Source organism: Symphalangus syndactylus, chromosome 19 (assembly GCF_028878055.3).
Source record: "Symphalangus syndactylus isolate Jambi chromosome 19, NHGRI_mSymSyn1-v2.1_pri, whole genome shotgun sequence".
Lineage (NCBI taxonomy): Eukaryota > Metazoa > Chordata > Mammalia > Primates > Hylobatidae > Symphalangus > Symphalangus syndactylus.
The window spans coordinates 22,113,513-22,139,905 of NC_072434.2; the positions used below are offsets into that span (position 1 = coordinate 22,113,513).

The following is a 26,393-nucleotide window of genomic DNA, read 5'->3' on the forward strand; positions in this document are numbered from 1 at the left end:
CCAGCTGGAGGGGCCCGGCAACTTGGCCACCTTGGCGGGCAGCCCAGGGGGCCGGGCACAGCCTCTGCTCAGGAAACCTGGCACACACACACACACACACACCAAAAAAAAAAAAAAATCCCTCATTCCCAGCTCAGCCAATCACAAAAAACAGACTTTATTGAAGTATTTAGCACTAAATCCCACACAATTCCAGCTCTGTAACTGAGGACACAGCCACTTGGCAATGGCACCAGGTGTTATACAGGACCAATAAGTTAATGTAAACGACGCTTAGGTGTGGAGGGCCAGTGCTCAGCTGTCTCCTGGCTCAGACCAAGGCGCTCTGGGCTCCAGTGAGGACACTGAGAGGCCAGGGAAACCAACATGTCCTGGAGAAAGGGGCTTAGAGACAAACCGGAAAAGCACAGCATCCAAGCAGGGTATCCACGCATAGAGGGCAGAGTAGGCCCAAAAGGTGGGGATTGCTGATGCAGTAAGAGCACAGTGAGAGAAATGCCAGGTGCATCCCTTCAGCCTCCTGCATCCTCCCCCAGGTTCCTTTGATGGGCCATCCTGGGTCTTCCCGTGGCACCCTTGTGCAATCGGCTACATCGTTTTCTTTCCAGTAGGGAGAACTGTGCCTCTTCTAGGTCAGACACCAGAGTTCTTGGAACCTTCTGCTATATTCACAGTTTGTTCCAGTCCAGGTAACATGGGGGCAAGAGAGTTCTGCACAGGTGAAGCCAGAACTCAGCTCTCCCTACCTCTCCTATCCTCAACTCAGTTGCTTTCTCATTGAAGCAGGTCCCCTGACCTGGAAGCAAAGAAGGCTCTAGGATGAGAACCCAGGGACGTCTGGGTGGTCTTAGCAGCAGCAGCTTCCAGACTTGCTCCAGTCGCTGCAGCTGGGACAATTAATGAATGCCCTCAAAGAAAATTCAGCATCTCGTCAGCCCTTGGGAGTGAGTATGTCCATGTTTGTATAAATAAGCACCTTCTCAGAGCAGAAGCATAGCTGGTGGGGGGAGTAGGAACTGTGACTCCCTCTCCCAACCAGAACATGCCACAAAAGTGGTGCCTTTCCAAAACCACTTGTAAAGTATTGGTTTTTGGGACTGTGATGAAAAAATGTTAGAAGGGCCAGGTGCGGTGGCTTATGCCTGCAATCCCAGCACTTTGAGAGGCCAAGGCAGGTGGATCACTTGAGGTCAGGAGTTCGAGATCAGCCTGGCCAACATGATGAAACCCCATCTCTACTAAAAATACGAACATTAGCCAGGCATGGTGGCGCTTGCCTGTAATCCCAGCTACTTGGAAGGCTGAGGCAGGAGATTCGCTTGAACCCGGGAGATGGGGGTTGCAGTGAGCCGAAATCTTGCTACTGCATTCCAGCCTGGGCGACAGAGTGAGACTCCATCTCAAAAACAAACAAAATGTTAGAAGGAGCAGTGGGGCTGCAAGCCCTTGAGATGCCCAGAGGTGGCTGTCAAAGGGTGGCTGCTGTCCACTAACCACCAGCATGGACCAGCCCCCAGCCGGACCCCCTGAAGCTACAAACTGTGATGCCACTGACTCAAAGCTCAGAGGTCTGGGAGCCCACAGGGCATAGACAGGGTATAGTGACTGGGTCCCTAAAGAGGATTTATGGGGTCAGGAAAATAGCAGGGTCTAGCAAGACAATACACCACTGGGATATACTGACCTATGACCTACCACTTGGTGTGTGCATCACAGAGCACATTAGAAAGGGGGAAGGGATTCTCCCCCAGCCCAGGCTGGGGTACCCAGAGACCTGGGAAATGGGGGAGAGTCATGTGCATGAGTGTGTACCATGTCCAGCCTCCAGCAATAGTGGGACAGGAGGGCCAGAGGCAGTTCCCCAGGGAAGTTCTTAGAACCAGAGCACAGAGCATTGCAGAACTCCCAAGGTGGCCCACTCTGCTTCACTCGTCCCCTGCCACTTGTCTTGCATAAGGAGATAGAGGTTGTCAGTCAGACAGGCAAGGCCTTAAGTCCAGTAGGCCAAACTCTGGGGGATAAAGCATAATCATATCACAGGGGTCTTGAGGACAATCCACATATATAAATCCTTAGGTCAGGGCTTCTGAAAAAAGTCGTGTAAAAAAAAAATAATAAAAGGTCTCAGCTCCAGGTCATCGGCCTGCGATGGGGATGGGGGAGCTGAAAGAGGCACTCAGGGGTGGGGGGTCTCAGCCCAGCCCCTCTATGAAACAGTCTTTTCCGGCGTGGGCCGCAGAGTTACACCTGGCTGATGATTTCTCCTTTTTCAGGTACAAAGACTTGCACAGGGGCCCCGTCAGGCGATCTCCGCAGCACACACACTGTGGGCACCTGCCAGGGTCAGGAAGAAAGGAGAGGTGGGTAAATGAACCAGGCAGAAAAGCGGGGTCAGCAGGCACAGTTACACCATCCTTATCCCTTAGGGACACTGACCAGCAGAAGCGGCAGCAGCAGCAGGCCCTGGCACTCAGCCCCTTCCTCCCAGGAGGCTCTCTGTCCCTCAGGGACCCCCTTTACACATTTTCCTCCAGGTTCCTTTGGGGTGTGATAGGCGCCCTGACCTCCTCCTCCCCCACCTTTCCTGGGCTCACTTCTCATCACCCTCCCTGTCTGGCAGGTTGGGATGGGCTGGGTCTATCCAGCCAAGGACAGGCCCAAGCGCGCAGGAAGGGAAAAGCACGTCAGCTGGAGGGCGCGGCCTGGGACTGGGGCCAGGGTACTGCCAGGCCCAGGATGCCAGCTGCAGTCCAAAGAACCGTGGGTGGGGGAGGGACACGCAGCTGGGCCTGCTGGGAATCTGGGGTCTCAAAGAAGCAGCTTGTTGGTAACTTCTGGAGCACATCCCCTGCAGAGCCCTCCGTACCAGGGAGAAAGAATAAAGAAAGGATTCCTGTGTGTGGCTCCCCACTTCCAGAATGAAGAAATAGGGGCCAAGGAAACCAAGGCTGCCACCCTACCCAGTGTCAGGGTGCTGTATCCTATACACTACCCTCCAGCCTGCTCCCTGGCCTCTGCGGCCCCAGATGATAATAATATCACATATCTAGTGCTTACCATGCATTGCTCTAATCATTTCAGCCTCTTGGCAGCTCTATGAGATAGGTACTCTACTACTCCCATTTCACAGAGGAGGAAACACTAGGTCCAAAGGGGTTAAGTAACTTGCCCAATCATACACCTCGTAAGTGGCAGAACTCGTAAGTAGTCTAGCTTGAGGGTGGCTGCTCTTAACTCTGATGCCACCCTTCTTCTCGGCTTAGTGCTGAGGAGGGGTGTCAAGGGAGGACGCTGATGCCCAGAAAATCACAGGTTCTGGCTTCTGCAACTCGTTTCCTACTCTCCCTTTGTCCTAGACCTTCAAATGGAAATTTGAGGGGCTGATTTGGACTGGACTTTTGATTATGAGAAGGCTTGTCTGCTTTGTGCATCATCATTTAGGGAGGGAAAAAGTCTCAGCTATCTTCGGGGATCATATCCACCAGTATATATGCTCTTGAGCTAGGCATGGCAGGCAAAATTAGGAGATGCCCCAGGGAAGCCAAGAGTGCCTTCCAGAGCCAAGAGGAAATGATTTTTTGGTCTGTTCTTCCTAGATGGGGATTACCCGGCCACTAGGTTTCTGCTTTGATGCCTCTCTACCCCTGGACATGCTAGAATTGCAGCCCCTCCCCAGCAAGACAGCCCTCCTGCCTGGCCCCGGGGTCCCTCCAGAGCAGCCGTACCTGTGCCCGGGGTCCCAGGGCTCGCCCGAAGCCCTCTCTCCCGAGAGGCAGGCTCCTGACCCGGAAAGCTCCTTGGCGGTCCAGTGAGTGGGGGCGGGTGCTCCGGAGGCGTGCACGCTCGTGCCACCACTTGAGCTCCTCCGACACGGCAGCCTTGCTGAGCCCCCGGCCTGCCGGGCTGTCCTTCAGTGAGGGCGTCCGCACGATGCGGCTGCGGGAGGGCACCAGCCGCTGGTAGCGCAGGGGAGTGGCCTCCTCCTCGTAAGCAGGGCCCGGGGCTGCTCGGCACAGCTCCCACTCGCCAGGCGGCAGGGGGCTCTCAGCCACCACCACGTACCGCCCTGCCGGGAAGTAGCCAGGGGGCAGCAGTAGCTTGGGGTGGTGGGCGACCAGCTCTCTGCTGCCTGCTGGGACCCAGGCCCCGCGGTGACGATGGTTCTTGGGAGGGGAGAGAGGCTGCAGAAAGGAGATGTCGGGGCTGCTGCTGCCCGGCGAAGTGGGGTGGGAGATGCTGGAGACGTCAGAGCCACTGTCTTCTGAGCAGGAGTGGCAGGCGGCGTGGGGCAGCGGGGGCTTGGTCGCGGGAAAGCAGGAATCTGGCACTGTCACCGTGTAGTGAGTGGGGCGGCGGCGGGGAAAGGCGCTGCGACCTCGGCCCTCGGGACCCGCCCGGAAGGAATCCACCCTGAAGAGGGAAAGAGAGGCATTCTGAGTGTGGGGGCAGAAACTCCACACTGGGGTTGGGGCGGGAGGTGGAGTTAAAACAGGTGAGTCCTGCTCTACCTCAAGGCCCAAGCATGGCCCTCGTGCAAGGGTCTTAGGTCAAACCTCCCAAAGCAAACCAACAAACCCTCTGCTGGGCTGCGTGGGTGCGATGCATTCCCTCACTGTGTGCAAATGTGTTCCTGCTGCATTCACAAGCTTGTGATTCGTGTAAAGTGTGCTACATCAAGTAGCACATTAAGTACTTTTGTTAAAGTACTACATTAAGTACTTTCAGCTTAGGTACACCGTGTCCAGTGGCAGATCATCCACAGCATCTGTTCGGTAGGCATTGCCAGGTACCTGACTTGAACGTGTAAAAGCTGTCATGTGGTACCCAGAGCAGTTACATGCAGCCCAAGACCGGCAGGGGCTGAAATCCAGCCTTCACTTCACTCTACTAATGCACCCAGGTATGGGGCTGTGTCTGCCTTTTCCTAATTTGCACAAAGGCATGGTTTGGAAAATGGCCCTGGTAGCATGTAAAATATAAAATCTATTGCTGTGTGGTGGCGGACGCCTGTAATCCTAGCTACTCAGGAGGCTGAGGCAGGATAATCGCTTGAACCTGAGAGGCGGAGGTTGCAGTGAGCAAAGATTGCACCACTGTACTCCAGCCTGGATGACAGAGCAAGACTCTGCCTCAGAGCAAGACTCTGCCTCAAAAAAAATTTAAAAATTAAACAAAATCCATTGCTTTACTTGAGAGCAGTTGTCCCAAGCTGCCCCCAGTTCAGTGCTGCCTGACCAGCAAATTTAAGCTGACGGAGAATTCAGCAGTGCTTTCATGGTGCCCTGTCACCATATGGTATGGCCAATACTGCCTGTCAACGCTTAGCCATTTAAACTATTACCAAGTAGCAGATGACTTAGAAAGTAACATACAGTCAATTCTCATTATTTGCAGATTCAGTATTTGTAATTTTCCTAGTTGCTAAACTTTATTTTTAATCCCCAAAGCAATATACACAGTGCTTTCATGGTCATTCTTGGACACTGCAGAAAAGTGACAAATTTGAGTCTCTTTAAGTTCTGAGGTTAAACGAGGCCATGTTCTGCCCTCATGTTTCAGTTCTCATGCTGTAAGCACACAGTGTCCTTTTTGTGGCATATTTATGTACTGTGTGTGTTTTTGCTTTGATTGGTGATTCTGCTGTTTAAAATGCCCCCAAATACAGTGCTGAAGTGCTGTCTACTGTTCCTCCCTAAGGCATACTGGGAAAAGGCTGTGGTGTGCCTTATGGAGAAAATATGTGTGCTAGGTAAGCTTCATCTGGGTATGAGTTACAGTGCTGTTGGCCATGAGTTAATGAATCAACAACCCATATTAAGTAAGGTGTCCTTAAGCAGAAACTCACATAACACAAGGTTATATATTAATCAGTTGATGCAAAATGTCGTGACCAAAACCTCACGGGAACCTAACCCTATATTTCCCCAGGGGCAAGGGTTCAGTATTTGTTAATTCAGGATTTGCGTCAATTTTACTTTATAGAACATAACTACCACAAATAATGAGAATCAACTGTGCATCAATTGAAAAAGTGAATTGCCTATTGTCAGTGACCAATAATAATCTACCAGCACAAGGAAACATGGTAAGGGTAGAAAATTTGAATCAAGTTATGCAAAAAGACAAAACTAGAGTCTTTGGAAGAAAACAACTTGCTTCATGCAAGGCCTTTGGCTTTGCGGGGTGCAGTGCATTCTCTGTCGAGAGGCACCCCAAGAAGAGATCCTAAGAGAAGTCAAGGCACTAGCCATGTGTCACCCTGGGTTGTCCCACCTGTGTCCTGGGAGCTCCCATCCTCCAACGATAAGCTCTGAGTGGGTCCCCCCTCTCTGGGGAAGCTGTCTCTTACCTCAGAGACTGCGACTGGCCCCTCCTCCCCTGCATCTCAGGGGTGGCTGGGGCACTGGTGCGGCCCTGCCACTGGCCAGGAACACCACGGATGGGAACCACGTGGTAGGAGGCAGGCTCCAGAAGCCACAGGCTGGAGGCACTGGGCCCATCCTGTGGTGTGGTGACTGGGCTGCTGCAAAAGGATGAGAGACAGGTCAGTGGCAGGAATGCCTCCATTTAGGGGCTCAAGAGTTGCAGAAGAATGGGGATACAGTGGAAGGGGCTCCCAAAGTTAGTGGGGCAAACTGCCAGCACCCTTGGGGAACTACCAAGTCTCATGCCTCCATCCCACAACTGCAGGAGCTCTCTCCTCCACCTTTCCGCTTTTCCATCTGCCCAGCCTATAGCCATCCCCAGCGTAGCTCCCACCGACTCCCAGCCCTGCCCTTCTCCCTTCCCCCGATCCTGACCTGGACTCGCTCCAGGGCTCAGAAGACTTCCTGGGCTTCTCATAGGGGTGGTCCAGGCTGGTCTCCTTCCAGGGGCTGTTCTGGACTGGAACCCGTTCTGGGCCCCCAGGCTCAGGTCCTGTTGGCTGCAGACCCTCGAGGGTTTGGGGTGGGAGAGGCCGAGAAGGTGGGGCTGGGGACTCTGGAGGAGGTTTTGGCACTTGGGATTCCTCTGCAGGAGTAAAAGAAACCTGGTAAGGCCAGAGGCTGGGGGAACCGGCCCAACAAGAACCTCCACAAACCACAGCCCATGCCTTGCTCTCCCTCCCATGCTGGCTTTTGCAGCTGCTCCAGGCCATGGCTCCAGCCCTAGATGCTCAAACGTGTTTTCTTCTCCTTTAGGACTTACTCCTTCCCACATAGCCCTATTTTATGCCTTCCTCCTTTAAGAAGCCTCCCAGACTGACTCTCTTGGGCTTACAGTGCTCCACTTTCTAACCTTTGTTCCTGGTACCATGTCTGCAGTTATCTTTCGTTTACCTATTTTTCTTGTTCCTGCCATGCCCAGATGGCCTATTTCCTTATTGGCTTGGGCACTCCCCTGGGCAGGACTGTAACAGCTTCTCGATCCACCTTGACCCTGGCATCCTCATGGTTTGTACACAGGGTTCTTAATCCATAGACTTGTGTTTCCTTCCCCAATGCTCCCTTCTTTTAAAAAACAGCAATGGGGCCGGGCGTGGTGGCTCACGCTTGTAATCCCAGCACTTTGGGAGGCCGAGGCGGGAGGATCACGAGGTCAGGAGATCGAGACCACGGTGAAACCCCGTCTCTACTAAAAATACAAAAAATTAGCCGGGCGTGGTGGCAGGCACCTGTAGTCCCAGCTACTCGGAGAGGCTGAGGCAGGAGAATGGCGTGAACCCGGGAGGCGGAGCTTGCAGTGAGCCGAGATTGCGCCACTGCACTCCAGCCTGAGCGACAGAGCGAGACTCCGTCTCAAAAAAAAAAAAAAAAAAAAAAAAACAGCAATGATTGTGGGCAGATTGCTCTTTGGCTCTGACTGGTGCATCTTGAAATCACACCCAAGGGTGAAGGAGGGATATCTGGGGTTGATCAGCTCTCTTGGAGTTCACCTTTCCTTTCCCTGTAAAAATAATGAGCTTCCAGAATGGGAGATGATCAGCACATTCCCCACCTTCAACTGAGCATGTGCAAGGACACGTGGAAATTGACATGAAGTCCAAGCGGAAACCCTAAGCCTGGCACCCTAGCCTTCACTCCCACTTAAATTCCACACCAGCAAACTGCCCAAACCCCATGGTCTTGCAGTAGGAGTCCAGCCTTGACAATAGTCCCCCAAACATCCTTCTCACCTTCCTCCAGGAGGAGCCCATCTGACAGGGAGCTGTCATCAGAGGCACTGAGCTCTGGGAAAGACAAAGGGGAGAGAAGAGAAGGAAGTGAAGAAAGGAACAAACAGATATGAGTAACCAGCAGTGCTGAGCAGCTCCCCCATGACAGCATCGGTTATGAGGAAATACCCTCTGTGTGCTAAATACACATTGGGAGTGATTTTTTTTTTTTTTTTTTAAGAGACAGGGTCTTACCCTGTTGCCCAGGCTGGAGTGCAGTGGTGTGATCATGGCTCACTGCAGCCTTGACCTCCCAGGCTCAAGGGATCCTCCTACCTCAGCCTCACAAGTAGCTGAGACCACAGGGGCATGCCAGCACACCCAGCTAAATTATTTTATTTTTTGTAGAGAAGAGGTCTTGCTGTCTTGCCCAGGCTGATCTTGAACTCCTAGGCTCAAGTGATCATCCCGCCTTGGCCTCCCAAAGTGCTGGGATTATAGGCGTGAGCCACTGCGCCTGGCCTGGCTGTAAATTTACTACATGGAAGTAGAAAAAAATAGAAGGCAGAGCTAGGAGACAGGAAACCTGATTTTAATCCTGACTCTGATATTAGCTATACAACCTTGAATAAACCATTTCAATGCTCTAGACCTCAGTTTCCCCACCTGTCAAAAAGAAAAAGAAAAAGGGTGTCCTCTGGCAGGGCTTCTTGGCAGTGGAAAGGAAAGACAAAGGGTCATTTTGGAAGGCCCTTAGGATAAAAAGAATTTCATGGCCGGGCACGGTGGTTCATGCCTGTAATCCCAGCATTTTAGGAGGCCAAGGCACCAGAACTCCTGGTTTAAGCCCAGGAGTTCAAGACCCACCTGGGTAAGATGGTGAAATCTGGTCTCTACAAAAAATAAGAAAATTAGCCAGGCATGATGGTGCGTGCCTGTAGTCCCAGCTACTTGGGAACCTGAGATGGGAAGATCACTTGAGCCTGGGAGGTCAAGGCTGCTGTGAGCCGTGATCACACCACTGCACTCCAGCCTGGGCAACAGAGTGAGACCCTGTCTCAAATAAAAAAAAGGGAATTTCACTCTAACTTTTGTATAATCATCTCACATCACAAATACAATTCAAAGATCCCAATGTGAGACCTCCTGCGTTACCACTGCACTCCAGCCTGGGCAACAGAGTGAGACCCTGTCTCAAATAAAAAAAAGGGAATTTCACTCTAACTTTTGTATAATCATCTCACATCACAAATACAATTCAAAGATCCCAATGTGAGACCTCCTGCGTTACCAACAACAAGAGGAACGCAAGGTAGGAATTTGAATTTAAGATAAGGTCTGGCCAGCTGGCCCCAGGGAAGGTTCTTCAGCTGGTGATCTGGCAAGTCACCTGAAGGAAATTCAGTGTGACTTTTCTGCATGGCATAGCAGCACTTGTTACCTAAGAAATCAGAGGGAACTCATTTTTGCTATTGCTTTTGAAGAAACTTAAGCCTTCGGAATTTTTTTTTTTTTTTTTTTTTTTTTTTTTGAGATGGAGTCTCATTCTCTTACCCAGGCTGGAGTGCAGTGGTGTGATCTCGACTCACTGCAACCTCCACCTCCCGGGTTCAAGCAATTCTCCTGCCTCAGCCTCCCGAGCAGCTGGGATTACAGGCACCCACCACTATGCCTGGCTAATTTTTGTATTTTTAGTAGAGATGGGGTTTTGCCAGGTTGGCCAGGCTGGTCTCAAACCCCTGACCTCAGGTGATCCACCCACCTCGGCCTCCCAAAGTGCTAGGATTACAGGCGTGAGCCACCACGCCTGGCCAGGCCTTCAGATCTTGTGAATAAGCCTAAAGTGACCTGGGTGGAACTCACGAAACATTTTCAACTGTGTTTGAGAATGAAGATGAGGAAAAAGTAATAATTGCTAATGTTTCTACTGTGCCAATACATTTCTAAATGTAGCATTTTATATATATTAATTCGGGTAATTCTCATAACAACCACGTAAGATAGATATTATCATCTGCAAGTGACAGTTGAGGAAACCACGTCTCAGAGGAGTTGAGTAACGTGGTTTAGGTTGTACATTCAACAAAGGTGGTTGAGTCAGAATTCACACCCAGACAGTCTGACTGGAGTCTGCTCTTAACCACAACCCTTTATGGGCTCTCCCCTGTGAGCTTGCATCTCAAATGCATGGGCATTGCCCAGGAAGTTTCAAAAAAAGTAAAAAGTTCCAACCATCTTGAAATCCCTTACAACAGAGGTGAGCAAACTATGGCCCAGGGGTCAAATCCAGTTCAATAGCTGCTTTTATAAATAAATGTTTATTGGAACACTGCTATGAATTTGTTTATGTAATGTCTGGCTGTTTTAGCACTGAAGTAGCAGAGTTGAACAGTTGTGAAAAAGACCAAACAGCCCACAAAGCCTAAAATATGTACTATCTGGCTCTTTATGGAAAAGTTTGTTAAACTTTGCTCCACAACATTTTTTTTTAAAGATGGGGTGTTACAATGTTGCCTAGGCTGGAGTGCAGTGGCCCAATCACAGCTCATTGCAGGCTTACCTCCTGAGCTCAATCAATCTCCCACCTCAGACTCCTGAGTAGCTGGGACTACAGGTGTCCACAACCATGCCTATCCAATTTTTTTATTTTAGTTATTTGTAGAGACAGGGTCTCCCTGTGTGGTCCAGGCAGGTCTCATACTCCTGGGCTCAAGAGATCCTCCTGCCTTGGCCCCCCAAAGTGCTGGGATTACAAGCTTGAGCCACCATGCCCAGCCTGCTCCGCAATTTAATGAAAAAAACTTTACCCAGAGCAGGCGGTAGATTTGTAGGACATACGGTGCCAGGAGCTGGGCTTGACTCCTGAGTAGTCAGCCAGCCCATGCTTTGCTTGGCTCACAAGTAGCCTTTGCTTTAGGGTTCAATTAAAGAGGCCCCCCTTACTGAATTCTGGTCTCCTGCCTTTGATCTTTTATAAAAACCTTAGGAATAAAGATTTTTATTGGGCCAGGTACACCTGTAATCTTAGCTACTCCAGAGGCTGACGCAGGAGGATTGCTTAAGACCAGGAGTTTGAGACCAGCCTGGGCAATATAGCAAGATGCCATCTCCAAAATAGTTTTTTTGTTTTGTTTTGTTTTGTTTTAATTTGCTGGGTGTGGTGGCACATGACTGTAGTGCCAGCTACTAGAGGCTGAGGAAGGAAGATCACTTGAGCCCAGGAGTTCACGGCTGCAGTGAGGTATGATCACACCACTGCACTCCAGCCTGAGCAACAGAACAAGACCCTGTCTCTAAAAAGATTGGAAAAAAAAAAAAAAGATTCAGGTTTCTGAGAGCTGCTCACTATCTCAGCAACTGTCCCAACCCTGCCCTAGCTCAACGTTCCCCTGCCCCGCAGCAGCATCACAGGACACCCCAGGCAGAGGGGTAACGGTGGAGATTATACTCACAAATGCAGAGCCTCCCCCAAGGCTATGCTGTACAACACGGTTGCCACTAGCCGCCTGTGGCTATTTTCATTAAAACTAAATAAAGTCAGTTCCTCAGTCACACTAGGCACAGTTCAAATGCTCCACAGCCACATGCAGCGAGTGGCTACTGTATTGGACAGCACAGATACAGAACACTTCCATCATCTCAGAAATGCTATGAGAGGCCAGGCGCAGTGGCTCACGCCTGTAATTCCACCACTTGGGAGGCCGAGGCGGGAGGATCCCTTGAGGTCAGGAGTTCGAGACTAGCTTGGACAATTTGGTGAAACCCCATCTCTACTAAAAATACAAAAATTAGCTGGGCGTGGCAGCACACATCTGCAGTCCCAGCTACTCAGGAGGCTGAGGCAGAAGAATCGCTTGAACCCAGTAGGTGGAGGTTGCAGTGAGCTGAGATGGCTCCACTGCACTCCAGCCTGGATGACAGAGTGAGACTCTGTCTCAAAAAAAAAAAAAAAAAAAAAAAGAAAGAAAAAAGAAATGCTATGAGGATGTGGCTAATGGCTGGTGTTGTTGATCAACAGATGCATCCAGAGCACCTATTACATCGCACAGGTGGGTGCTGGGTGGCCCTCATGGGGTTCACTCTAGTAAATGAGCTCAACACCTGACTGCTCCCTGCCACTGCAAAGTATGGCTGGTGACTCTCACCTAGCACAGTTACTTTCCCAAACTAAATTACCCTTGTATGGAGCCCAAGGGGGCAGGGTGGTTTTTTGTTTGGGTTTTTGGTTTGTTTGCTTTTTTCCCTTTTTTTTTTTTGAGACGGAGTTTCGCTCTTGTCACCCAGGCTGGAGTGCAATGATGCAATCTCAGCTCACCGCAACCTCTGCCTCCTGGGTTCAAGTGATTCTCCTGCCTCAGCCTCCCAAGTAGCTGGGATTACAGGCATGCACCACCATGCCTGGCTAATTTTGTATTTTTAGTAGAGATGGGGTTTCTCCATGTTGGTCAGACTGGTCTTGAACTCCCGACCTCAAGTGAGCCAGCCACCTCAGCCTCCCAAAGTGCTGGGATTACAGGTGTGAGCCACTGCACCTGGCCTCCTTTTTTTTTTTTTTTTTTTTTTTTGAGACGAAGTCTCACTCTGTCGCCAGGCTGGAGTGCAGTGGCACGATCTCGGCTCACTGCAACCTCCACCTCCTGGGTTCAAGCAATTCTCCTGGCTCAGCCTCCCGAGTAGCTGGGACTACAGACATGCGCCACCATGCCCGGCTAATTTTTGTATTTTTAGTAGAGATGGGGTTTCACTATGTTGGCCAGGCTGGTCTTGAACTCCTAACCTCATGATCTGCCCGCCTCAGCCTCCAAAAGTGTTGGGATTACAGGCATGAGCCACCGTATCCGGCCTTCCCTTTTTAATTCAAAACACCTCAGCTACTAATAATTCTGCTTTACTTCGTTCTTTCTAGGAGGGCTCGGCTGAGCAGAGGAGCCCCAAAACAGAAATTACTTGTCTAGAACTGATCCCTTCTGTGCTCTCACGACAGGACTTTAGATCCCAGGGCCTGAAGTTGGCCAGTGGGGTCTTGATTCCTGATGTGGGAAAGTCAGCAGCTACACCAGTTGTCTCCTCTCCACAGCTCTGTCTTCACCTGGACTGAGTGCTCCAAGGTTTCAGAACCTCATCCTCCTGCCTCCCACAGAGCCCCAGACCAGTCCTGGCCTGCTCCCGACTCCCAACAAGAAGCATTATGGATCACAATGGCAGCATCAGGGTGACACTCCCCTGCCACCCATCATGGGCAGAAGCTCCCAGCAATGGCAGCCCCGGTGGGCAGGGGAGGCTGCTGAGCAGTGTGAGGCTGGACCGGGGAGCAGGAGGCGCTGCAACCAATGGGCATATCTCACCACCCTGACCTCTCCCCGCAGGCACAGAGCAAGTTGGACCTTAGGGGCTTCCATGTCCAATTCAGCAGCTACCTTTCAAGGTTGCTGTCAAGTCCTGGGATCCCTGGTGAGAGTGGAGTAAGGTTGTAGAACTTGTCTTCCATTAGAGCCTCAGAGACTGGGAGTGTTGTTCTGCGGCCAAGCCAGAACCACTGGAACCAGACAGAGGTCTGGCCATTTTCCCTGGGTCAGCCCCACTGTCTTCTGAGTTTACTGGGTGAACTGTCACATGGAGGCACCTCCTCCTTTATCACCTACTCTTGGCTGCGGGAGGTGACGTGGGTGGTGTCTGGTCACGCGCTTTCTACCCTAAATTAGAGGCCGTGGATGGGAGCAGGGACTTCTGAGACCTGTGCTGAGATAACCCCCTGCCTGAGGCATGGGCCCCGGGGCACAGGGACTAGCAAGGGCCTTCCAGCTTCCCCGTGACTGCTCCCAGGCTGACGAGTAGTCTTGGCAAAAAGCTAACACGATATGCAGGGATGGGAGCCTGAGAATGTGAATGAAGGCCGAGACCTCTGAATCCAATTCTGTTGCAGGGCCACGGCCTCATTCCCTCCTGGTTCCCTCTGAGGCAGCCAGGGAGGTCTGGGTCCCATGTGAGAGATGGGGGGCAGAGCTGAGTCATGGGCCTGCTGCGGTGGGGTTTGGAATGGAGAGATGCAAGTCCTGACCTGATAGGCTGGCCTTGGGTCAGGACAAAGGAAAACAGTCACACCTGAGGGCTCAGAACCACCTGTTGGAAGCTAACCTGTGGTGGACACACTGATGTGATGTGGCAGGCCCTGGGCATCAACAACTCACTAGGTGCCCCCACGGCCACCAGTCTCTGGGCCAAGGAGCTCAGGGATTGAACTACAGACACAAGGAGAGCAGAGAACAGACATGGAAGGATCCCAGCCTTGACCAGGGTGGTTGTAGATACTTAAGGGGCTGTGGGGTGTGACACCAGTGCTGCTGGATTTCAACCTGAACATCTCCTAAGTAGCTGTGGGCCCCTGAAACAATTCAGTGATCAGTAACACATAGCAATGGTCAAACCCTTTGCTGCCTAACTCAGGCCAGGGGACTACACATCAACTCAGAGCCTCGGGCTCACGGGAGCCTCACACTACCCTGACCCAGAGACTCCATCACCCTGTGGGCCTGGAGGGCAGCAGGGCCAGCCCGGGCTACCCAGTTGAATACACCTCGGATTCAGCTCAGGGTCAGCTGAGAATTATCTCTGTGTAGGAAGTCTCTTGAAGGTAGTGTATTTTGAGGAGGATACGGAAGGAGAGAGTAGGGTGTTTTCTAAGGAGACGGAGGAGAGGGCCTCACAGGATGGGGAAGCCTTGCTGGGGTTGGAGAGAATCAGGATGGGATGGAGCTGAACCCAAGAATCGGCTTTACCCAGCTGAAGCCGAATGCAAAGGCAGTGGCACGGGGCTGTGCGCCCACCATCCCTCAAAAGCTCATTTAAGGAGCATGGCCCAAGGGCCCTCAGGGCAGCCGGCTCACCTCGGCCCAGGGGGAGAGCAGCAGCCGGAGGTGGCTCGCTGTTGCGCCGCCGCTCAACCAGGCAGCGCTGGAGCTCCTGCAGCTTCTTCTCCTCCTGCAGCATGGAGTGCTTCCGCTGCCGCCGAGCCTGCCTGCTGAGGTTCTCCTCCAGGCACAGCCGACGGGCTGCCTCTGTGATCTGCAGCTGCAGGGCCAGCTGGCGCTCCAGGCTGCTTAGGGGGTCCTGAGAGAGGGGGCAGGAGTGAGGCAGGGAGATTGGGGGCCCAGAGGGTAGAGAGCGGCCCTGACACAGTGCTCTAGGTCCCAGTCCTAAGCCCTGAAGACAGAAGAGAGGCAGACAGCAGCACCAATGGACGGACGTGGAGCAGAGGGTGGAGGGGTGGGAGGAGCTGAAAAGCAAACTTGTCAGCCTGAAAAGCTGGCATGGGCACCCACCCACCAGCTCGCCTGCTGAACCGGGCAGGGTGGGAACCCAAGTGGGACACTTTCCCTCCTGACCCCAAAGGGTGGGGCAGGCTGGCCCATGGGAAACTGCTGCCATTGACGCCACGGGGGAAGGGCACCCAGGGCCTGACTGCCCCCACCTGCTCCTGAGAAAGGAGGACAGCCCGAGGGGCCTGAGTAACCTGTCTGAGCAGGCTATTGCCCGCTGGGTTGGTGGCTGGCGCTCTTAACTGATCTTCTGCCCAATGGGGTCAAACCCAGTGTCCTCCCTTGAGCTCCCAGCTCTCGGTTCCATGGCGGCGCCCCTTCTCCACAGCCATTTGGGCTACATATTCATGGTGCCCCTCACCAACAGGCAGCCAAGCACCCTCACTGGGTGTGAAAGGGTGGAAGGGAACCTGCCAGGGTACTGAGCTGAGGTGTGGTGTCTCAGTGATCAGCTTTGGGGATCGAGGGGTACTGGCAGCTTCCTGAGGTTCCTCACCTCTCTGTGCAAGGCCCAGTCATCCAGTTTGTAAGCCGCTCCGATCCTGCGGCGAACCTTGGGAGCCTTTTCCCCTGGTTTGAGAGGATACTCTGCTGGCAAAGTGCCTGTCAGCTCCTGGGGAGGAAGCAGAGACCAGCCAGGTCCTCTCCACCTGCCCAGCCTTGGCTCACTGGCCCCTGCACTGCATGTGCCTGCCTTCCACAGAAGCCCTGGTGGGACCACCCTCCACCCCACCCCATCCCATCCTCCACACTGTCTCTCCTGTCTTCAGACCCACTCTGCACTCCTCCCCTTTCCCTTCAGACCTCCTTCTGATCACTTCCTCCAGAGCTACACCGACCCGGGTTACAGCACTCACATGCACTTATGTCTATGCAGTCCCTCTGCAGCCCCGATGAACTTTGTTCTCTGTGCCTGGGCCCCCCGCCTGGGTCTGACTCTTCTCCAACCAGCACAAGGTCAAACACTGCATCATGGGGACTCTGGGCCCCAGCCCCCAGCCTGATGTCCAGAATTCCCACAAGAATGGGGCTCCCTCTCCCCAGCTCCCGCATTCCCACACGTGGCTCCACAGCTCCTCAGATGAACCCGATGCTTGTGTGTGCTGGCTGGGGCCTCACCGCTTCCCGAAGGCAGAGTCTCCTCAGCTCCTCCAGGCAGGCCTCCAGCCTCGCCTCCAGGGCCCTCTGCTGCTTGTGCACTGCATGGGTCAGCTCCTTCATTGGAGAGACCGGGCTGTCAGGGCCTGCAAGGGTGGGGGGCACATGCTCAGGGAGGCTGAAGATGGAAGCCTCCTCTGTTACTTGTTGACCACCCCTAGGGGAATGCACATGCACACACACACACACACACACATCTCATGCCTGCCCACAAATTGCAGGCTGGCTGCTGTGGCCTGTGTCACAGCCACAAAACACCACATCTCTTGGCTACACAAATGTTACAGCTCAGAAGGGAGGGTCGTCTCACCAGGTGACCTATGCGGGGGAGTGCAGGGGAGGTAGTTCTGCCCATGCAATCCTCCCCCCACTCCTCCTCCGTTCTTCTTCCTCTTTTCCTTCTTCTTCTTCCTCTCTCTCTCTCTCTCCCTCTCCCCACTAACCCTCTCTCTTGCACACACACATAAGCCTCTTCTTTCTTGTCCTCTGTCAAGACTAGGCCAGACTAGGCCCACAGGTCTGGCCAGAGAGGCAGGACCTTCACATTGGCCAGATGATATATTTTTTTTTTTGAGATGGAGTCTTGCCCTGTCGCCCAGGCTGGAGTGCAATGCCGCGATCTCGGCTCACTGCAACCTCTCCCTCCCGGGTTCAAGCGATTCTCCTGCCTCAGCCTCCCAAATAGCTGGGACTACGTGGTAGCCAGGATGGTCTCGATCTCCTGACCTTGTGATCCGCCCGCCTTGGCCTCCCAAAGTGCTGGGATTACAGGCGTGATCCACCATGCCTGGCTGAGATTTTTCAACTTCTCAACTGGGGCTAAAGTTGAACACTGCAGATCCCTCTTCCAGATACAACCAAAACTCCAAACAAGTTTTCTCCAGGGAGGAAAATTCCACATGTCCCTGAGGCTCCAGCCCTTCCAGAACCTCCCCCTCCTCCCAGCAGAGGCCTCTCCCTCTCCTTCCTCTCAGCCCTTGGGAGTCTCAGCCCGGCCAGCCCTAGCACCTGGGGACTCAGGACTCAGGAGTCAGGGCCGAGGACCAGGGACTAGGGCAGGGGAATTTCCCTGAACACTCACCAGACTGCAGGATGATGCCGCTGTCGGTGTCGCTGACCTCATCCTTACTCTCCATGGTGGATTTCTGGAAGGAGAGGGCACAGAGCAGGGAGGCGGGACACCGTGACCAGCCTGGGCCAGGTTGTGTAGGTAGCCTGGAGTTTCCCCAGCTTTAAAGAGAAAAGAGAACAATAACAAAAAAGCTAGATATGAACCATTTTGGTTACAAAAAGCTTAATAGATGCTTGAGAGCAGGGGAGTGGAAGGGAGGACTGTGCTTCAGGAACCATCTAGGGTGGGAGATTCTGGCAGTGGGGATGCTGACTGAGAAAAGAGGCTGTGGGCCTTACCAGCAAACCCTGTTCTCAGTGGGCTCTCAGGGGCCCAGCCTAGCTCCCCTCTGGGCCAAAGTCCTCTAGGCCTAAGGGGGTCGACAGCTGTGGTAGCCACAAGAGCTGCTCGACTGGGGAGAAGGGCAAGAAGGAAAAGAGCAGAGACAGGATAAAAAGGAAGGGGACAAAAAAATGGGATGGGATGACAAAGAAAGGAGGAAGGGGGCCCAGCATGGTGGCTCACACCTGTAATCTCAGCATTTCTGGAGACCAAGGCAAAAGGATTGCTTGAGCCCAGGAGTTCAAGACCAGCCTGGACAACATAGATCCCATCTCTCCAAAAATGAAAATTAGCCGGGCATGGTGGTATGCACCTGTAGTCCCAGCTACTCAGGAGGCTGAGGCAGGAGGATTGCCTGAGCCTAGAGAAGTCAAGGCTGCAGTGAGCCGTGTTCATACCATTGCACTCCAGCCTGGACAACAGAGAGACCCCTTCTCCAAAAAAAAGAAAGAGGAAGGGGAAGACATCTTTATGGGACACAGCTATCCTCAACCCAAGAACCCAGGAGGTGTGAGGCATGTCCTACTGCCCCAGTGGCCGAGGGCACTTCAAGAAGTGGGCAGGCACATGGCCAAGGCCCCTGGTCTGGGGCCTCCAAAGCCCAGGATGCCCGCTCTCTGAATTGGCGCACTGGACTCCGAACTTCACATCTGCAGATATGTGCAGCCACTGTATGCCAGAGAGCTGTCCCAAAGCCCTCAAACAACTTTCAAGCCATCAGTTACTCCTAGGAGACCCTTGAAGGGGAATCAGCCTGGATCCCCTACACCCCACAGCCAGGGGAGACCCAGGGCTGTGTCTGTCAGGGTTGCCAAGAGTTGACAGGTGAGGGGCAAGCAGTGACTAGAGCAGAAGCTGCGCAAGGAGAGAAAGGAGATCACCTGCTCCTCTGCCTGCTTCGGGGTGGAGAACACTTGGGTGGTACAGGTGCCATCCCATTGTGTCGGCTCAGCTAGAGACCAGTCACCCAGATAACACCTGTGCCCACCCCCCCTCCCTTCTCACCAACCCACACCCCTGGTTGGGGTCCCAGCTGGCCAGGGCCTGGCAGCTGCTGGCTGCAGTAGGGGTGGGAGGGGTGGGCGGAGCTCGTGCAGGCAGTCTGGTCTGGAAAGAGAGCCCAGCCACCTCCTCACTGAGTCAGCCCATTGAGCAAGAGTCCAAAAGTCCTTCCGAGTTTCTGTCTGGAGCCTATCCTGCCTCCTCAGAGCGCGGGGCCGCAGGGTGGGGGAGGTGAGCTCCACCCCTCCACAGGCAGCCAACACAACAGAAAAGTCGGCCTTGGGAAAGCTGGTAACAAAGCAAGGCCAACAGGGAGAGGGGACTGCTGTCAGCCAGGTCCCCGGTGATACCTCTCCACCCATCAAGATGATAAGAGCAGGACGATCAAGAACTTTTATAGACCTACATAAACAACACAGCAACCACAGGCAGCAACAATCAAACACAAAGCCCTGAAAGCAACATGTACCTTGCACTTTGGAATTTCAATTATTCAAGGAAGTCTAGAGAATGCATGGGAGAATTATTTTTTTTTAACTTTATGGGAGGCCTTTGCAAACATGCCAAAGTTCTGAAAGATTGGCCATATATTCTGGAACCCCACCCCGCAGGATACTTGGGATGACTATTAGCTCTGCACTGTCCATCTGTCCCAAACTCTATCCCTCGTAGAGATAAGAACAGGACAGATGAGCAGGCAGCTCACCCCCACCCCTTCCCACCCACCCTAGCCATCCTCCCACTCTCCCCAGAAGCCAAGGGCAGGGTGCAGCCAGAGCTAGGAAGCAAGGTGGTCTCAGCTAGCACGCTGAGTGTGTCTCCTTTGGACAAGGGAGGAAGTAATGTGGGAGGGGAAGCCATTAATTAGTCATGCTTGCTAATTAATTATTAACCACTAAGTAGTTGCCTTGTAAAGTTGGGCCAACTCAGCCCCTGCTTCTCAGGGGCTCTGAGACTGTTGCAGAGGAGTGGGGACTTACAGGGACAGAGGGGTACCTTAGCACACCTCCTGTCTCCGCCAGCTTCCCCTTCTCCCAGCTCAGCCCAGTCTCTCACTGCCAGCGTCAAAGGGGAGGCACTGATCTTCCCAATGGTCCCAGGCTGATGCTGGGTCCTCTCTGGGATGACTTGCCGCCCCAAGTAGAGCAAAGAGAACAGCGTCAGATGCCCAGAGCCTGGCTGTGGGCTCAAGGCTTGGTTCTGCTGCAGTCTGTGCTACCTTGGGGAAGTCACCAGGCCTCCCCGGGCTTCCTTTCCTCCTGTGCACAATAAAGACTGCACAATGTCTAAAGCCTTTCCAGGCCTCCGGTCTGAATCTCGACCTCTTGGTCAATGTCAGGCCAAGAAGGAAACTCGCACAGCCATGTAGCAGACCCCCACATCTGCCTCTGCTGAGACCGCCCTCCACAGCTGTAGGGAACCTGCCCCAGAGTCCACAGGTGAGAGCGAGGGCACCACCCCCACCCAGGAGGCTATGAGTCTTAAATGTCTAAGGCATTGCTTTTAGATAAAGGCAGTTCAGGTAACATCCCCACCCCCTCCCCAACACAGGGATCCCTCCTGGGCCTCTTCAAGCCCCAGTACTGGGCCCTAAAAAGCAGCCCACCCAGCTGAACAATGTCCCCAGAAAAAGGCAGAGGAGACCAGAAGGGGCACAGAGAGAGGGAGGGAAACTCCAGAGCACCTTCCCTTAGGCCGGGCCATGGGGGATCCTCCTCTATCCCAAGTGTGTCCCCCAAAGCCAGGTCTCGGGCCTGCCTGTCCCAGCTCATCTCTGCTTGCCTTCCCTCTGGTGGAAACTAAGGCCTGGGCAACCACAGGAACAGGCTCCTGTCCAAGCCCACCAGCACCCCTCTGTCATCCCTACACCCCAGACATAGGCTGGTGGGAGTGGGGGTCGGAGGGGGGTGATGGCCACTGCTTGGGCTCCTCCACTCCCAGGCCAGCCTGCTCTCAGCCCCAAAGACCCATTCCACCTACCCCGCCCTCACCTGCTTCTGGGCTTTAGTCCAGGAGTTTGAGAAACAGCCCCTGCTTCCAGTCACAGGGCTCAGGGCCCTCGCATGTCACCTCAGGGTCTCCCAAGGCCACAGGCCTGTGCTCTCTCTCCAGCCAACGGGGCTGCTGGCCGTCCGTCCGTCTCGGCTCACCTGCCTGCCTTGCCGTCCCTCCCAGGCTGCTGGGCCAGGGGAACCAGGTTACTTGTTATGACTTGAGTCAGAGGGGAGGAGCAGGTGAGCAAGTCCTTCCCTGAACTAATCCCGTGCAACTGGTGCCAGCAGGCAGCTCCTGGGCCTCTGCACTTCCGGGGGGCAGGAGGGTAGCAGGGAAAAAGGGGCTCCCATGGAGGAATCCCCAAAGAAGGCAACAACAAGGGTCATGTCTTCATGGCCTCAAGAGACCTTAGTACAACATTCTGAGCTGTGAGGTACCTGCGTACCCTCCTGTCCTGACCCTGGCTCTCCCTGCCTTCCTTTGACCTCAGTTTCTCTTTCCAGAAATTGAGGCCTGTTAAGCACCCCAAAAGCAGGGTGAAATGTCCACTGTCCATGGAAAAAACAAGCAGGACATTTACAAACTGACAGGGATGGGTCACTGCTCTTCCCCACATACCGAAATGGAGACCAAGGCCTGGGTTTTATCTCTCCTGAGTGAGGATTTTAAAACCTCAGGCAAGGCAGCTGGAATTCCAATATGCAGAAGTTCTAGAATCCTAGAGAGAGAGGATCAGGCTGTTCTTTATATCCCAGACATTGTCCCCCAGGGGTATCAAGGCCATCACTTCTCTGTTTATTATTTACATCCATCCCCCAGCAACGCATGTTCATGGGGCACTGACAGGCACTGACCCGAGCCCAAGTCCTGTTCCCTACTCCACAGGAGGTCCACTGTGACCCCAGACCCTAAGCCCACTCCCCAAATGCAAGGAACCAGAGACCAAAATGGAACTTATTTCCTATAAAACATAAGCCTCAAGGTCTCCCATCCCACTGACCCCCCAAGCAAATGGGAAACTGGAATCTAGCCTATTTCACAGGGGGAAGCAAAGCTAAGGTTGACTGTTGCCTGGCCTGTCCCCAGCAGGCTGCACCCCTCAAGTCTTCATCTTACCACCTCCCTTTCCCCCCACTCTCTGATCTTCCCACCATTCCCCCCACTCTCTGATCTTCCCACCATTCCCCCCACCCAGATTCCAGTGCCTCAATGTATGTCTGGATTGCTTCCCCTCCCCCAGCCCCTAAAAAGCCCTGTCCCCACTCCCTACCCCCAAGTGCAGGGATGACAGAGGAAGTTTGCTTTCACCAGGCATCTCCTGTGGAGCGGAACTCATGGGACTGGAGTCCGCCAGCATCCCCCACTGCTCCGGTACACACACCCAGCACACCTTCACATTCCTGCACACACCCTTTTTCCAAACAATGCTAGCCCCAGAGTGCTCCAGGCTGACCACCTCATTTTCTGCCCAGGCTGAGGCCGAGAGGCCCTAACAGGGGACAGTTCCTCCTCACCCCACCGCATTGGGAGCTTGTTCTCTGGGTCTCCCAAATAGCCTGCAGCCCTGCCCTTCCCCAGTCCTCCGTAACACACAGTCCCTCCCCATAGAGGCTTGGCATTTTCTTACAAAGTCAAACAGAGAGGGGTTGACTCTGGGCATAAGCGGCCCTTCCTCCACCTTGCCCACCCCCAGCTCCAGGTGGGGGTTGGTGGAAGTTTCTACCAGCTGTGAATTGGCTCACAGTTCACATTTCTTAATGCATAAAATAAAATTAAGAAGATCACTAAAAAAGTCAATTATATGAAATAAAGTTCTAAAAATATAAAAACATAGCAATATATATGCTTCTTTATTAACATTAGGCAGGGTATAGCAGTGGGTAATTTCACACAAGGGCTGAGTGTAAACAATATTTCAAGATTGCTGTGACTGTGGTGTGATATGAAACTGTGAATTCTATTAATGGCAAAGTCACAGGTACTGCCAATGCTACTGTGATTTGTTGTCTTCATAACTAAAGGTGATGTTAAAATCTGTTAAAGGTTGGTGAAAAACAATGATGTCTTTTTTTGCCTCACCTAGTTTACACACCCTCTGAATTCTATCTACAGATGCCTAATGCCAATGAACCCAGTGAAGAATCCTTGCCCTCAGGTAATCCACCATCGCTGACTTCAGGGGAGGTTAGTACAGATGCTCAATCTCACTGTTTGCATTGATCCTTTGGAATTCTCAAAAACGCCCTGCTCCCCCAAATTCACGCTCAATATTTCCCAACCTTGCAGAATCTGAGGTTTGGAAAGGAGCTGGCAAACCAAACCTCCTGCCAAGAACCCCAGGGAGCCATCCTTGGAACTCTCTGATGGCCATGTCATTCAATTCAAAATACCAGTGCCCCCACTGGTGGGCACTCCAGAGGCCAGCTGGGAATCTGAAACAGCTCCCCACTCCAGCCAGGCTGGGGAGTCAGGGGACTGATGCCCCAGCCCCAAACCCCAGAGCACGGTCCAGACCACCAGTTGGTGAGGAAGTGGTATTTCCTTGCAAAGCATTATAGTACTTGGAATCTGATCTTTGCAGACAAGAGCCCTTCCCCAGGGAAGAGAAACTGGACCTCTTTAGTGTTTTCGTTTCCTAAGGAAAAGTCTCGAATCAGAAAACTCTTCCCCAGCGCTGTAGCCATCCACTCTCCATTTTTTTTAAAAAAAAGTTCCTTCTTTTAGGGTCTTCTGATAACACCAAATTGGAAGTTCTTTAAAGCAAGGGCCTCGTCCTACCATCTTCACATCCCCAACAGCCCCCAGCAAAGTAGTCTCAGGCACTGCTACAATCTTACTTCATGAATTAAGGAATCAATGGCCAGCGCTAGAGACAACAGTGAAAAAAGGAAGAAGTGAAATAGCCCGGGATCCTCCAGGCAAGAGGGGTGGGAGATGGTTCCTTCACTGTTTTCTTACTCGCATCTGCTCCCTGCTCACTAGGAAAGGTGTTCGCCTGCACTAAGCAAAGGTGGAGTGGGCTGGAACGGGGGAACTCCAAGCCAGCTTGGAATGCGCCCTGAAATGAGACCTCTAGGCTTTCTCTAAAAAGCCCCTTTGTCCTGTCCACCCTGCTCCCCTCCCCCACTGCGCCCTCCACATCCAGGCTGGCCCGAGACTTTGCTCCTTTTGTTTGGCTGCTTTCTGGCTTCCCGGAACCTGGCCAGGAAGATCCACAGGCACGAAGAAGGTCGAAGGAGAAAGGTTGAGGGGCTGGAAATGTGCATTTTTGGTAGGAACTCAGAATTCCTGCCCCTTTGAAAAAATTACCCCATTCCCTGTAGGGCACCCTCCGCTAAGGCTGAAGACCATGGGTTCAGGGGCCCGATCCCCCGCCCCAGTTCACCCGCGCTGGGTGCCGCGAAGTTTTCCCGCTTACCTGTCCCATGGAGTTCTGGCGCCGCCCGCCTGCCCCTGCGCCCTCCACTCCAGGCTCGCAGCTTCAGGACCTGTTTGTCCAGGCCATCTTCCCTCCCCCCGAGCCTCCCTGCCGCCTGCCCTCCCCGGAGGTATTTCATTTAACTTCGGCATTTGCAGCATCCCAAATGTTAAAGATCCCAAGACATCTGTCCCCTGGGGCATACCAAGGCCCAGAGGAAAGAGGGGAAGACGCAAGAAGGGACTGGAGAGTCCGATCCAAGAGTCGGGACGGGGCCGCACGCGGGAGTGACGAGGTACCCGCAGGGGTGAGCGAGCTGCGGGAGCAGCCGCTCGAGGGGCGAGGCTGTCCCCTTTGCCCCGCTTTCGGACGCCCTTGCGGTGGGACACCCCCGGCGCCGCCAGTTTCCGCAGCCCAGGCGGGACGAAGCTTCTCTCTTGGTCCCAGTGCCGCCTTTCATTCGCGCGCTCCGGCCTGGCTGGGGCCAGATTTCATTCCTGGAGACCCCCAAGTGGAAGAATGAAAGGAGCCTGCGGAAGGGCGCTGCCCGGACCCTGTCCTTCCCGCAGGCGCCCTCCCCCTCGCTGTGCGGCGCTGCGGGCCGCGGAGCCCGGGCGTGCGGGTAACGCGGGGATGGCCGCCCCTCCCCAGCCCCGGCCCCGGCCCACTCCCACTCCCACTCCTCCCGCCGGGCCCGCTGGCTGAACTCGGGCGGGCTGAAGGGAAGGAGCACCCTCCCGGCGAGCGCCTCCTGCTGCCCGCTGCGAGCTGCTGTGTCCCCGTTCATCCATTCATTCACTTCCCGGTTTTCACTTGTTCAATAAACATTTATTGAGCACCTACTAGTGCCCAGCACAATGGATCAAAGCTCAAGCCCCATTCCCTGGAGGATTCTCCAATCTAGACGAGTGATGAAGCAGCACAGTACCTGAAGTAAGGGCTAAGACCCCAGGCTAGGAGAGGGAAGGCTGACCCAGGCTGAGCCTCGGCAAAACTTGGCCAGAGGAAGCAATACCAGAAGATAAGAGGGGGACTTGAAACAGCAGTGACAGGTGTACAAAAGCACAGCAGCAAGGGAGCACAGCGGATTCCAGGGGCTGCAGGGAGGTTAGGGTTTGGGATGAGGAAGGAGTAAAGGGAAAGAACGTGGAAGAGAGACGAGGCTAATTCGTCAGTCAGGGGCTCATCCAGAAGCAGGGCAGCCAGGCGCAGAGGCTCACGCTTATAATCCCAGCACTTTGGGAGGCCCAGGCCAGAGGATCGCCTGAGGTCAGGAGTTGGAGATCAGCCTGGGCAACATCGTGAAAACCCGTCTCTACCAAAAAATAAAGAAATTGGCCAGGAGTGGTGGCACGCACCTGTAGTCTCAGCTGCTTGGGAGGCTGAGGTGGGAAGATCACTTGAGCAGGGAGGCGGAAGTTGCAGTGAGCCGATATCCCGAGACTGCACTCCGGCCTGGGAGGCAGGGCAAGACCCTGTCTCAAAAAAAAACAAACAAACAAAAAACCACAACGAACGGCCAGGCGCGGTGGCTCAAGCTTGTAATCCCAGCACTTTTGGAGGCCAAGGCGGACGGATCACCTGAGGTCAGGAGTTCAAGAACGGCCTGGGCAACATGGCAAAACCCCATCTCTACTAAAAATACAAAAAAAAAAAAATTAGCCAGGCATTGTGCCAGGCACCTGTAGTCCCAGCTACTCAGGAGGCTGAGGCACGAGAATCGCTTGAACCCATGCAGCAGAGGTTGCAGTGAGCCGAGATCACTCCATTGCGCTCCAGCCTGGGTGACACAGCAAGACTCTGTCTCAATTAAAAACACACACACACAACAAACAAACAAACGAAAGTAAGGCAACTCCATGTGGTTGTCCAGGTTGGGCACCATACTAAGAGGGAAGGTTCACGGTTCTCCACTCA

At 53.5% G+C, this 26,393-nt stretch overlaps 1 protein-coding gene across 3 annotated transcripts; it reads right to left on the minus strand.

The window, feature by feature from the left end:
* Window positions 1-133: 133 nt before the first annotated feature.
* Window positions 134-25,142, minus strand: INAVA (innate immunity activator). Of its 3 annotated transcripts, none has more exons than XM_055234850.2 (10): window positions 24,682-25,142; window positions 17,690-17,753; window positions 16,570-16,694; window positions 15,947-16,063; window positions 15,019-15,241; window positions 8,156-8,209; window positions 6,801-7,011; window positions 6,350-6,523; window positions 3,726-4,410; window positions 134-2,334 (listed from the first exon to the last, which is right to left on the minus strand). In XM_055234850.2, exons 1-10 carry the CDS (start codon window positions 24,934-24,936, stop codon window positions 2,242-2,244), a joined length of 2,001 nt encoding a protein of 666 aa, XP_055090825.1. In that variant the 5' UTR covers window positions 24,937-25,142; the 3' UTR covers window positions 134-2,241. The 3 variants fall into 3 exon arrangements, with proteins under 3 accessions (XP_055090825.1, XP_055090824.1, XP_063469760.1); XM_055234849.2 differs by having other exon boundaries at window positions 17,690-17,838; window positions 24,477-25,141; XM_063613690.1 differs by having other exon boundaries at window positions 6,350-6,520; window positions 17,690-17,838; window positions 24,477-24,786.
* Between the last annotated feature and the right edge of the window lie 1,251 nt (window positions 25,143-26,393).